Source organism: Limulus polyphemus, unplaced genomic scaffold (genome assembly GCF_000517525.1).
Source record: "Limulus polyphemus unplaced genomic scaffold, Limulus_polyphemus-2.1.2 Scaffold1821, whole genome shotgun sequence".
Classification (NCBI taxonomy): domain Eukaryota; kingdom Metazoa; phylum Arthropoda; class Merostomata; order Xiphosura; family Limulidae; genus Limulus; species Limulus polyphemus.
Window position 1 is genome coordinate 205,420 of NW_013667431.1, and position 14,941 is coordinate 220,360.

At 32.2% G+C, this 14,941-nt stretch overlaps 1 protein-coding gene across 1 annotated transcript in view; it reads left to right on the forward strand.

The window, feature by feature from the left end:
• LOC106465056 overlaps positions 1-14,177 on the forward strand; it is a 55,196-nt gene extending 41,019 nt beyond the window's left edge. The window contains exons 5-7 of the mRNA XM_022392871.1: positions 8,572-8,634; positions 8,801-8,962; positions 11,208-14,177. Coding sequence (XP_022248579.1) covers positions 8,572-8,634; positions 8,801-8,962; positions 11,208-12,011 — 1,029 coding nt within the window. The 3' untranslated portion in view covers positions 12,012-14,177. The remainder of the gene's footprint in view (positions 1-8,571; positions 8,635-8,800; positions 8,963-11,207) is intronic.
• Positions 14,178-14,941: the final 764 nt, after the last annotated feature.

Here is a 14,941-nt window from a genome sequence, read left to right on the forward strand (position 1 = left end):
GGGGAGAGGATTGATGTTCTATACTCAGGATCTATCATGCCCTGATTCAATCCAAACTGGACCATGGGTATTTGGTCTATGGTTCTGCCAGGACCTCGGCCCTTAAGATGCTGGACCCCATTCACCATATGGGGCTTCGGCTCTGCACTGGTGCTTTTCGCACTTCTCCAGTCTAAAGTTTGTCCCATGAACCTTTTCTTCACCTTCGTCCTTTGCAACTTTCTTTACAATATGCTACTAAGCTTCGATCCTTACCACGGCATCCCACCTGGGATTGTGTCTTTCTTCCTCGGTGTGCCATGCTCTTTCAGAACAGATGGTCTGCTATTTCTCCATTTGGCCTTCACATCTGGGCACTACTGGCTGAATTGGGTTTGGCATTGGATGACATTGCAGTCCCCAATGATCAGCCCATTCCACCATGGCTTATTACCATCCCTTCCTGTGACTTTTCCTTGAGTCATCTGAGGAAGGCGGATACTCCCGATTGGAAGTACTATCTTCTTTTTGCTGAACATCTTTCGAGCCATTCTTCTCTTCCTATTTACACGGATGGTTTGAAATTGGGTGACTCTGTAGGTTCTGCCATGGTGTGTTGTGGCTCCGTAGTTGCTCACAGGATCCCCTCTACAGTTTCTCTGTTCACTGCCGAGTTGTATGCTATTTCTCTTGCCCTGAATCATGTAGAAGCTATGCAGTACAGTAATTGTACTGTTTACATTGATTCTCGTAGCTCTCTACTGGCCCTGGCATTGCTTACACCCCTAGATCAGTGGTACTTCTCCTTGGACCCCTGGCTTGGTGATTAAATAGACACCAGACCACAGCAGTTATGCTGCTTACTCATCTTTAGAGGGTTGGAGTTCTTACCTCAAATTTCCAGCTGCTCCCATGTCCTCCTCATAATTCTGGATGTAGGATGTCTCTTCCCTGCATTTACAGTTGAATGAATTGTGATTTCTACTCATAATACTGGTTACAGATATTGCTCCATTCATATGGTTGAGTTGAGGCAATGCCATGTCTCTGTAATGCCAGGTTCAGTTTGTTGTACTTTTTACTCCTACAGTTATTTTGTGAGTTTGTCCAGTTTTGGTCAAAGCTAATTTTGTAGTTCCAGTTGCTTGATGTATATCACTCTGTTTCAGCCAAAAGCTAACTACTACTACTTAATTCCAGTTGCTTGACATACAACACTCTGTTTACTTACGGCTGAGGTTGATGAGTATACATAACATGGTCCACATGCCATAGCCACTATGTTTATGTTGCCATATGTTACATTATGTTACCATACATTTTTTTTAATCCTCAACCTTTTAATGCTGAGGGCTAGTTATGGAACCTCGTCTGTCCAGTTGAGGTTGTGAATGTTGAGGTCATTCTGTTTATATTTTAATATGGATTGCACCTCTCAGAACAGATTGCACTTGTGCACATCCTTTTTTCCATTCATATCAGATTAATTTCCTACTTCAAGGGCAAAGAGCATACCTGTTCCAGAAGTAGTGCGGTACTCCACTAGTGTGCTTTGTTTTATCTCGGAGCACACTCATCATTCTGGGTGGTCACTTTCTGCTTGTTTTTTTCTGTTCTGCACTTACACTGGCCCCTCCACCTTTGCAGTGTGGGATTCTAGCTTTGTGTGAGAGGAAGTAAGATTGTACTGGAAGTTAACACTTGTTACGCTGAAAATGTATTTCTGAAAGGTCCTTATTTCCTCTCCACTGCTAGTGTTCTTCTTTTGGAGCCTGCCAATTCTTGAAAGTGAATATTGAGCAGGAATAGCAGAGGGAGCTAGCTATGCCAATTTAGGTAGCACAATACTATTGGTGGAGAGAAGTCTTATGATATGTACATGTTCAGAAATGGTGCAAAATTGATGGGGTATACAGACTAGTGCACTGATGACAAAAAATTTTTAGCAATGCTTAGAGTGCAGAAGAAGATTGAAGTAAGTACCTATTGGAAATTCATTTTCAATGTAATGAAAATGTTACACAAAAATTAGATTGTTCAATAAAATATTTATACTAAAGATTTGTCTACATTTTCAAAGCCTTTTCTGAGTCAGTATGAGTAAAAGGTGATTTTTATCATAAGAATAAAAATACATCCCTTCATCTTTTAGATTTTATATTTAACTTATGTAGCTTCTAGAACCTCCTAAATGAATATCAAATAGGATTTTTTTCACTAAAGTTTTATATTTTTATCTACCCTAACACTAACAGCATACTTAATTCTCAAGTCTGTAGAGAAACCATCTGTGTAAAGTTGACGAATAAAAAAACAAATAGTAATACATTTATTCCTTCTGAACTGACTACAGTATTGATCAGAAACTTTTATATTACTTAACAGTTTCAGCTGTTAACTTTTTCACATCTGTTTTCTTTTATGGCTTTACTGCAGTACTTTGTACCCACTGGAACAGCATCCATAAAGTAACAAGTCACAGTTATAACTTTTAACCATCTCATACAATCTGTAATATATATACAGAATGAAGCACATGAAACATGACATGCAATTTGGTTACATTGAACTTTGAGAATTTTACTGAAGTTTGATTAGGTTAAGCTGAGAAGTGTGTACTTTTTACATTTAAGCTATTTTTGTGGGAAAATGTACATAAAACTCAAAGATTTGTAAAACTCGCTGTGTACTGTAGCTCATTTTCACTTGAGTAAGAACAGTTTTCCCCAAGCCTCCTTAAGTCTCACAAATTTATGTGTCAAAAAATATTTCATGTAACTTTCAAATATATATATATATATATCTCAGAAAAGAAAGAATATATAGGTCAGTAGAACAGAATGTCCCAAAACTATTAATTAACCTATAAATAGGATAACAAATTCTGTTAGTCATTCAGACTAGCAAAATCATGAAATGAAAAACATCTAAGGACTAAATAATGACGGTGTGAAAATTGAGACATTGATAGGCAGATTCATGTAGTGGAAAACATACATTTTATATTGGTTATAAACATGTTCATTAGCCTTGTAAAATTGATTAGTGAAAAAAAACAAAAGTCTCAAGTCAGAGAGAAGGGATGAGGTTCTTTGGTGAGATTGACAAATTTATTGATACTTTAGCAATTGAAGAAGGTAGGATGTGTAACTTTGATATTCTTTCTTGTAATTAGTGTATGTTTTAGTGGGTTGGAAACTGTAACAACCTGCTTTTGAAGTTAGAAAATCCTGAAATGGAAAAATCAGGGCATTGATATGTAACATATCACAGAGAATGAAAATTAATGATTTTTTATTGTTTTTTTGTAAAAATAGGAAAGTAAAGTGTGTATAATATTAAAATTTGAATTATCATTTATTGACATTTGTTGATAATGATTTTTAATTAAGTTTTGGATGTACCACTGTAAAAGGTCATGAAATACACACTTCAACCCTTATGTAGCTAGAGTTAAAATCTACTTCATGACAAACTGTGTAGCACAATATGTATACTGTATCTCTACTTCTGTTAAGTATATTTCTTGTTCTTTCTTAAATTTTTTTATGATAATTCACTATTTTTACTCACTCACACTCACTATTCATTCAAATATAAATGTCACCATGTAACACCTGTATAATTTTTAGATTACTGATACCATTGGCATATATTGAGATACTTAACATCATTTTTGGAAATAATCTGTTTTCTACCTAGACTACTTTGTTATTAATAGTGCTACATTCACGTATCCACTTCAGTTTTGCACACAACTCTTACTATTATTTACTTGGAGTATTCTTGACTTTTATTTCTATTCACTTGTAATGTGTTATTTGATTTTAACACACACACACACACACACACACACAAAAAAGACTGTGTTCTTGAAATATTTGCTTTTTTCCTTTCTTTCCCATATTTATTTCTAACACTGTACACTTGGAAACTGTAAAGCATATGTATATTTACTCTCAGAAATTTATTCTTTCTAGAGAATTGAGTTTTAAATATATGTTTGCAAGTTTATCCAATTATGCAACAATTAAAAGGATCATCAGAAACTAGTTATTTCTAAATGATATAAATATACAAGCAAACGTGATAGGAAAAGTTAATCTATCAATTTTAATTATATCATGGATTTTTAAAAAGATTAATTGTTTTGCACACTCTTGGATTCACTCAAAGCCAGAGCCTCGAGCTACTTCTACCACCCACCGTGAAAAGTAATTGTTGAACATTTTGGTCATGCTTAGAGCTGTTCAACAATAACATGTGGTAATTCTACATTTTTATTCAATAAGTTATGTCATATTTTGAAATGTGAATGGTAGCGTGATTAATTCCTAACAATTTAGTGTTGTCTATCCTGCTTGAGAAATATAATTTGCCATCAGTATTATTCATACCTGTTCCCCCATCATTTGAAAAGTGAATGTTGAGCTTTGCCTGCTTGTACAGATGCCACAGTTCACAATATATAGGAGGAAATACATTTACATGAATGTATTATAAAGATAAGGACAGTGTTGAAGCTTGAAATTATCAAAAATTAATTTTTATTGAGGTTCAGTTTTTTTCAGCATACCTGATTAGTTTCTATAATATTGGTAACAAAGATACACTGTTTTAAGAATATAGTGGTTTAGTAATCAGTTTGTCTTGAGATGAAAGGTATATAAAATAGGGCATTTTTCCACTCTTCATATTTATTTATATGTGTTGTGTTTGCCTTGTCTCACAAATGACAGAAATCACAAAAATGACCAAAACATTGCTGTTACAAATGACAATGGAGAGCGTGCTACAACTGTTATGTAGGGATGGCACAGACACCTGTATTAAAGCAATACAAAAGTCTTCTGTATTTTCATCTCTACAGGTCATTGCAAGCTAGATATGAAGAGCTACTTGACATAGTTGCTCTATATCTGGTGTATATGCCACTTTTCAGCTATCCAGAGCTTCCCAAGGTTGAAAACTGGCAAATAGCCAAAACTGAGATGTCTTATTTTCATTCATCGTCATCTTTTTGCAGCAGGCCTAGCGCCTACCTAATTCCAGCAGTAACTATAATTTTATCATCAAAACAGTCTTCACAGTCCTTGAATAACTATTTTATTATTATTCTATGCAACATTTATAATGCTTTACTAAAGAATACACTATAACCTAGTAACCCATGTATGCCATCTTCTAGAAAAAATTTATTGCTGAATAAATGCCATATAGTGATGGCTATTGAACTTGAAAAAACGTAACCAAACAAGATAGGGATGGAAGTGGACATATCACTTGATCAGCTAATGATCTCATAGCAGATTAAGCTGTCTTGACTTTACATGGAGAATAAAATCCTTACATTACTGGCTTTCTCACTGACAAAACAAATGGAACCAGAATTTCCAATTATAAAATGTTGCTCTATTGTAAAATAGTCATAAAAGTGATATTCTAAAGTTAACTAAAGGAAAGGTTTAATGATAAAACCTGAGTTCTGTTCAAACTGAGCTTTTGATAGACAAACTGGGAAAACCAGTAATATAGGGATTTTATTTGCTATGTAAAGCCAAGACGGCTTAGTCTGCAATGTGATCATTATTACCTGATCAAGTAACATGTCCACTTCTATCCCTGCCCCACAGTGGCACAGCAGTATGTCTGCAGACTTACAACGCTACAATCCGGGTTTCAATACCCGTGGTGTGCAGAGCACAGATAGCCCATTGTGTAGCTTTGTGCTTAACTACAAACTTCTATCCCTATCTTGTTTGGTTCCTTTTTTTTTCTAGTTCAGTAGCCAGCCCTACATAGCTTTTTATTTAGTGATGCATTTGTTTCTTATACTTGTTCATTCAGTGTTCGTAATTTACCTTCAATCATTGTCCATTTCATTGGAAGTGTCATTAACAGTTGTTACAACATCATTAACATATTTAGGTGTACAAGCTATTCTTGTGAACATATGTTCCTTGTCCTGTTTGAATCCCAGCAATGATATTAATGACGTGTGTGTACAGCACCTCACTAATCACCTGTATACGATACTGCCTGTTTCATCCAGTATACATGTAGTGTTAGTGACCACAGGCATACTTCAGACAACTGTTAACTGCCCAGAGCCACATCATTTACTTTAATTTTTTCCCACATTAACCTCTTTTTACACACAATTTTTGGATTGAAATGTGAAATGTGTGTGGTTGTTCTATTAGATTGAGCTTGCATTGTATTTTATGTGATAGTAGGCTGATAGTACTTGCAAAAGTACCCTGACATTTCCCACATAATCTCTTATAAAAGAAATCCAGAAGTTGGTAAATATCATCTCAAGTAGCTTGCAGTGTTTTATATAAGCATTTATTGCTTTTAGCATGCAGTGTGCTTGTGTGGCAACTCCTAAAGGGATTGGGTTCCTCATTATCATGCTGGCTGCAGCCATTTTGCAGAAAAAGCGACATCTGGGTTTTCACACTCATTAATGAATGAGGTCAAATGCATCTTCTAAATTTTTATTTATTGTTCTACGATGTAAGAAAAATCAACAAAAATTAAGCATTTATGAGTAAATAGTATATATATACATTTCATAATCACTTACATACTTTATACACCTATACTACTAAATTCCAACTACTTCAGGAGAATAACATCAAAATACCTACTAAGTTTATTGGATCGGCCCAAACTTTGTACAGAGCCATATCATCATTTTCTCACACTTTTATTACTTTAAACAATTGTTGTTGCAACCACTGTACCATAAACAAGCTGATAAATCCTCTCCCACTGTGTTCTTGGAACTGGGAGTATGATAAACTTTGTTGGAATTGTCAGCTTATTGCGCTACACATGCTTGTTTCCTATTGATGGTGTTGTATTATGTTGTCATGTAAACATCTTATGGTAGGAGCAGTAATTTATTGCTTTATATTCAGCAGGGTTCTTTTTCAGCCACTAACAGCAAAATGAATAAAGGAAATGGATGTGAAAAGATTAGAATTAAACTCTCAGGAGAAGTACTTTGGAACGTTGATATTTATTTACAAGGTCTTAGAGGTTACACAAATTAAATTTGATAATTTTCAGATGAAGAAAAGTATTTTTAATCTTAACATGAAAGTCACTTCGCACACAGAGCAGTCAACATTCTGACTCCATATTTTATGAATAAATTTTTAGTAAAAATTCAGAATTTTTTTATCTACAAAAGACCAATAATGATTACTAAAAGCTTGAAAATTTCATGATGATACATAAAAAATGTTAGAAGTTATAGTATGGAAACTGATGGTCACGTGATCAGTGTAATCCACTGATGCAATAGTGAAAGGGTTAAAGATCAAAATCTAAAAATGTGTCTAGAATTTCAGTTGTTATGGAAGAATATAAATATGTTAAATGTTTTCTAATTTTTTACTTCTGTTAGTCAAACCTGGCAGTGTGTATCCTTCAAAAATAATTTTGTGGTTACACCTTATCAACCTGCACAGAGAATTACTGTAAAATTACATAAACCTCCAGCAACATAAAAAACAAAAATTAAGATAAATTACTTTCATGTGGTAATTACAAAATAGCTAACACCATTCTGTTGTTTTAGTATCATACTATATTTACCATCATGGTAACATGTGCTAATCAGTAATTTTTCTAAAAATTATGTAGATTCAAATTATAAGATATTAACATTTCTAGTTTGTTGTTTATCATTATGATAAATATAGTATGATGCTAAGATAACAGAATCAGGAGATAAGCTCAAGCAACTGAACAAATAAAAATATATAGTTATAAATGTGTCACATAAACAAGATGGCAGTACAAGGTTGAAGAAAGATCTTGTTTTCATACATCAGTCTTGTATTTCAACAGACAGTACTGTCTTTTTACTGCAATTTATGAGTAATTTTTTCAGTTAATGAACATAAACATGTACTGTGAGATGTAATTCAAATCAGTTTTGGTACTGTGCAAAGAAATTTTTATATAATGTATAAGTAGTTTATTTTAAAAAAGGTTTCACATTTTCATTAAAGTGTGGTAATCAAGTAATGTTACTGTTTGTAATTTGTATGTAAACACCTGTGCTTAGCTCATGTGAACATATCTTTGTTGACTTTTTAAGTGAAGTTATCAGTACTTGATCTACAAAGTTTATACAGTATTTGTTTGAAGTTTTTTATTTTTGCATTGTTGTTTTCTAAAATTTAATTTTGGCAGAGATAAACTTGTCATAGAAAGAAAATGCCATTAATCATCAAGCTCATTTATCTTTGGCTGCAGTGTTTTTGATACTCATACACCGAAATTCCTTTTTATTGTTACTTCAACACTTCAGATATTGATTTCCTATGACTTACAACTTTTAGTACTACTATTTTTGTAAAAGTATATTAGTAATTAATATGAAAATACGTAAGAATGTAAATTTCACTATCATTGAAAATTAGTAGATATGTTGTGAAACATAAAAATATTTATCAGATTTATTTGTAACATAATCAGTTATGTTGATACATATAGACTTGAAAGACAGCTGTTAGGTATTTTGAAATTTTTTGTCTAGATCATTCTAATTCTAATCTTATCTTACTTTCTCAGATTAAAATATGCTTTCCCAAGATAAGAAACAAACCAGATGAATGGCTTATACCAAATTCTGGGGTAATGTATATAATTATATCTAATACAGTTGTACAGAGTTTTTTACCCATTTACTATAATGTTTAATTGAAAGTTATTATTCTCTTAGTAGTATTTTTTTCTCATATATTTATTGTCAACTAAGAATTTGTACAACAAAAACTAAAAACAACATTTATTTTATTAGGACAACGAAATGGTAGATTCATTTTCTGTTTTTACAACATCCCAAGAAGAACTAAAAGGGATGAGTACAAATCATGAATCTCTATCTTCTTTGAGATCTGTACTTGGAACATTGGACTTACCTGTCATTGATGATAAAGATTGGCTCAGTAGCAGTGTGCAGGTAATGGTGTTATACAAATATGTTAATTTGAAGCACATTTGATGGATTCAGTTAGTGATTTATTTGTGTTCGTTATTCTGTAAGCAGGAATATGCAGTACTTTTGGGACATATTAGGTTAACTTAATCCACGTACATATAAGAGAAATACCATAAAGTTAAGGATATCGTACACTGATGCACCTGATCTGCTAGGCAGAAGCACATAAGTAAAGGATTCCTACGATACTGCCAGTGACTAACTAATACAAGCAATTAGATCATGTAATACAGTGGTTCTCAGCCTGTGGTATATGTATCCCTGCGATTGTGTGATCTTTCTGGGCATACACAAGAACCTTTAAAAAACATCAAAGAAATAACTTCACATCTCAAAATTGTTCTTGATGAGTTAAAACATATTCCACTAGCCAGCACTCAACTTGTATTGTTGATCTTCCCTTATATTATTTCTTTTGATTTATCTTTTTATTAACATAAAGCTGGTTTTCAAATCAAACTAACAGGAATGGTTAGAAAGGGATTCATACCTTAGAAAAGCAAGATTGTAAACCATGCCAAAGTTCATTTCACATCTGCATCATGGGAGGAGCAGCTTTGTGCATTCACATGCAAGAAACATACAGAAAACATGAAGACATTGAATGCAATATCAATAGGAAGATTGAAGAAACTGACTTTTAACTGGAATATCTCAAACATAAGAAGATTAGATGCAAACATTGAGAAAGCTGAAAAGGGAATAAACTTTAGCCACCTCACAGTAGCCAATTCCTTGAGGAAGGCTGTAAGAGAGAATTAAAAATCCTTGAAGACACTCACTGTGAAAATGGAACAGAAACTGTAAAAAAAGAAATGCTGAAATACTGACCGTCTTTATTTTCAAATAATTCAGTTACATTTGAATGCTGCTAAATTAAGAATTAAAATATTACTGTATTTTCATTATATAAAACATTAGTTACCAATATTTGTATAATATTTACAATTGAAAACATGTGTCCAGGTGCAGTTTCTTGTGTGAATTTCTGAAAATGGTCATGAAAAAGTTATGGAATTTCATTTCTACACAGGTATAGGAACTCTGAAGTGAGATTGGAGTCATTAGCTGTTAGAAAAGTAGCTAAAATTTAATTTCAATAAACTCTTATCTTGGTGTTCTGTTGCTTCCTGTTCCAGTCTTGTCTGTGAACACCTTTCTCACATAATTAATGTAAGTGATATTTGAGTGTAGCTCATTATGAGATGTTCTGTTGACCAAAATCTAAATAATTAACTCCCTGTTGTTTTCAGAACTTAATGTACTTTTATATCTGCTTATTCTGATTACTATGGTGCATAAATTCTAGATAAGTACTCATTATATGAGTGATTTCCTTGTCCTTGGTAACCCTTTTCTTTATATAATCTCAGTTCTTATCGTTTGCTTAGGGTAGTTTTTAACCTTTGCCTTTGTAACTAATTTTCTATGATTGGTGCATCAGTAGTCTTCATATAAAATATATCAAGTTTTGTTACATTTCATATTGTGCAGCACATTTGGGAAAACTGCATCTTTTTGCATGGCAGTCTTGTCTGTATAATTGTATTTAGTCAGTAATGAAAGAACACAACAATTATCTTGTACTGTTTTTGTATATTGAATTTATTTCTTTACTTGTTGACATATTGTAAAAGTATAGGTTATGACTTATTTAAAGAAATATAATCTTTCAAAATTATTTAAGTAGAATAAGTGTTGAAATTTGTAATTGAAAAAAAAATCTAACAGTTCGAAACCTTTATTTCTAGCTAATTTTTTTGGATAGACATTAGTGATACATGTATATCTGAGATACCATCAATATATTTTTATAAACAAAAAGTTTGCTCATGCTTCATCCATATTACATGACCATGGTCTATATATTATTCAGACAAAGAGATGAAAACTTACACCCATTTTCAAAAAGCATAATAGCAAGGGAAAATGGTGACTTCATGTATGGCAATCATTGACTATACACAAGTTAAGGGAATTTAAAAGTTTAGAATGTAGTAGTTTCACCATCAGGACTTGAAGATCACAATAAAATCACCAAAGGTAAATCCTCTCCAGGGAGAATTGTGTTTGGAAATTATTGTGTAAGTCATTCTCCGCCATCTGCCAGAAATTTCCAACTTTTTTTTATATTATTCTTTACTATTCTCATGTCTGGTAGTGTTATATTTTGCATATCATGGCTTTATTTATTTTTTCATCCTAGGAAGTGAATTTTCAGCTTGAGGATAGAAGGTCACCAGTTGGTTCTTCTGACCCTGAACCAGCAAGCTATAACAGATGGCTACAAAACCCAAAATGTCTTCCAGGTTTCCAAAACTCGGTTTCCAAAAATAATGAGGACCAGTGTGATACAGAGAGTAATGTCCTTCAAGCTACTCGAGAGAAACAGATTATTAAAGCTTTAAAAGATCAAATTTCTATGATACAAAATCAAGATAACAAGTGTTTTTTAAAGGAGCAGGTAACTCATAATGCAACAGATTTTAAAAAGGGATTACATGAGACTAATCACAATATATCTAACCATGAATTTAAAAAAAGTCAAGAAAAAGATTCAGTGATCCAACATTTCAGCCAGTCTTTATTAAAAAGAAATTCATTCTTAGAGTCTCAGATTTGGGTTAGACCCTTGTTTAAAAATGTAGGGATTGGTTCTGAAAGAAAATCAATGTCGCTGAACATTCTGCAGAATATTTCTACTGATAAATGGCTCAGATCTGATAGTCATGTTGAGCATAAGGGTCATGTAGAATCACTCCTCAATAAGAAGAAAAATAATATTGTAGATAAGGTTAAAGAGAAATGGGTATCTGAAATAGATAAAAAGAATTCAAATAATTTCAACAGTTTGATGAAAGGCATGTTTGAAACTTATTTTCAGCCTTTGGATATTCCTCTGTGGTTAGGTCACAAGGTGATGTTTGGTCAGCCACGTCCAGATTGGCCTTACAGCAAGGAAAAATATAATTTAATCTTTGGTGCAGACAAAAATAAAACTGATTCATAGGTTTTTAAACATTGAAGAGATATGAGAAATTACTGATTACCTTGGATTAACTTTTTTTTTCAAATATTCTGTTCCTTTTTAAATTGATTTAGCTGAGCTGCAGATGAAAGTACAATAAAAACAAATTTACCCTTGCCTATTTAAGAATTAAAAAATTATATATTCCTCAGTAGCTTACAAAGAAGAATCAAAACAGTTCTTGTCCTGGTTTCATCATTTTCTTTAGGTTTGATATAAGTATTATTTGTAAATTAACATCACTATATAGGAAATAAACTCTGAGAAGTGGTTGAGAGATGCCTTCTGTATTTGAAGTCCTACAGTTTCTATAGATCTTAACTGTAAGCATAAAGAAACTCAATTTTTATTCAATTTTATGTGCAAAAATATCCGTTATAACTGTTCTTTTACTTGGATAGCATCTATAAAGAAAAAATTACCCTATAGTTACAAACTTATTTTCCTAGAAAAAAAATTGTTTTTGTAAATATTTTTTCCTACAGGAAAGGCATTTGTAATTTTTGTCAAGAATCAAAATTTTTTGGTTTGTTTTGACAAAGGAACAAAAGTGCAAAAATTGTCCTTAAGAGTTAACAAAGTATAAACTAGTTTATTTTTGTAATATAGAGTAAAAAAATAAAATTTGATAGTTCACTTACACAAGATAACTATACAGCTGTATGCATGATATTTGATCTTCAATTTCTATTACTTTGTCAGAATGTAAAATTTATATAATTGCATTTGAGTAGCTATTCATTCAGTTTACTAGACAATATATTGTATAGAAGGCGGTATATATTATAACTATACTTCTTTTGGAGAATTTTAAACAGTACATTGTACACCATCCTTCTATCTGAATGTTAAAGTATAAAACTAAATACAGACATAATTACAGCCTGTTAGATATACAATTTATTGGTGCGAAAGGTTATATTAAAGATGCTGCGAGGCCAAGAACAGACATTTGTTTTTATATAACTGTTGAAAACTCACTCAGGTACTCAAAATTGGTGCGAGTGAAATATACTTCATTTTCTGAAGTGATTGATCATTAAGACAATTTTTGGGAAGTGTGTTCTTAATTTTATGTATATCCTGTTTTTTAAAATAGGTATGCTTGTGTCGAAAGTTGAACGTGCAGATACAAGTACATAAATTCCGTATTGGGTCACTATATAATACGAGTCAGTTTTGATGATGGCTTAACAAGTTGAAATGGTAAAAAATTCTGTGTTGAACAAGTGCATTTAATAATTGATTTTAGTTGATATATATATATATACACACGCTATTAATTTGTTGAACATTGAAAATATAACAATATTAAGTGAAAACTTTTTATTCGAACTGTATTGTTTTTCGTTAACAAGTGCATTTAATAATTAATTTTGGTTGATACATATATATATATATGAGTTAGTTAAACACTGAAAATATAACAATATCAAACCCCCCCAAAAAAACTCGTCATTGCTGTTTGTAGTGTTACATTTATACAAAATCGTTTAACCATAGTAAGCTGCTAGTTTGAAAGTTTTCCCTGACTCCCAGTTTAGGCTTTCAAATAGAAGTAGAATAAGTTGAGTTCTTGTATAATGGGTATGTAACGTGTAAAATTATGTTTTGTTTATATTTCCAACTAAAGGTAAAAGGTTTAGAATTAACGTGTATTTCTTTGCCAAAACAAGTTATTTTATTCTGATTAAACTAGTTGGATTTATGGTAAAAACTAGTTTAGTTTTAGAAAACAATTTTATGTTTAGCAGAATAAAATTTCATTTCATATTCTTTTAATTTTGATAGTAGTTAATACAAAAATATTGTTGTGAATTTTTTAAGTTTTTGTTTTAGCTTGAAAATGAATTTTTTTTTTTTTAGGTTTTTTACATTACGTGTGTACAAACTTAATTAGGGAAATGTTTGCCTCTTATTGTCAAATATATATTTAACAATAAGAGACAAACATTTTCCCAAATAAATATAGCTTGCCAACATGTGCTGATATTTAACATCAAGATATTGTTACATGCACATCACTTATTTTGCAAAATAAAATGTTGGAAGGTTTTAAAGAAACTCGTAATGGAATCATTACATGTAATCCAATATTATATGCTGAATATGTAGTTAACTGATGAAAATAAACGAGCATTTAATGTATTTGCTTTTGTGTGCTATTTAATATTTAAAGTGATAAAATTTAAGACTGTCTAGAACCATTTTTAACGTTTCTGATAAATTACAGAAGTAGCATATTTATCAAAACATTCGAGAGTTAATTAGGATTGTCTACATTTTACCTGTGAGAATGACAGTTTCTGTTATTAAACTGTGTCAGTGCCATTTTGGGGCGGCCTGTCTTGGTATGATGGTTAGGGTGCTCGACATGCAATCTGCTGGTCGCGGATCCCATCACTAAAAATTTAGCCGCAAGAGCATTATACTTTTTACGGTCAATTCCACTATTAGTCGAATAGCCCAAGAGTTATTGGTATATGATACGCCTTCCCTTTAGTCTATCACTTCTAAATTATGGACGGCAAACGCAGATAGCCTTCGAATAGCTTTGCGCGAAAATTAACAAAACAAACATCGGTTGACCACTTTGTGACCTGATATACATTATTAAACCTGAGGGGGAGTACTGCGTGTTCCCGATTAAGCACCTAGACATTCAAACAGTTAGAATCAAGCTTCACGATGTTGGTATTTTTGCCAGACGACCAGTGACGTGCATTCTTCTAACGGTCTAACCCATAGCCTCAAAGCGTGTTGTCTTCAGTGCAAAGTTGGTACAGGCAAGTCCGTATTAAGGTAGTTTTTTTTTTTTTATGAGGCCCCTTGAATATGGTACAGGCAAATTTGAATTTAATTATAATTAATACATATTAATTACAGAATATGAGTTAATTATTCGAAGTAAG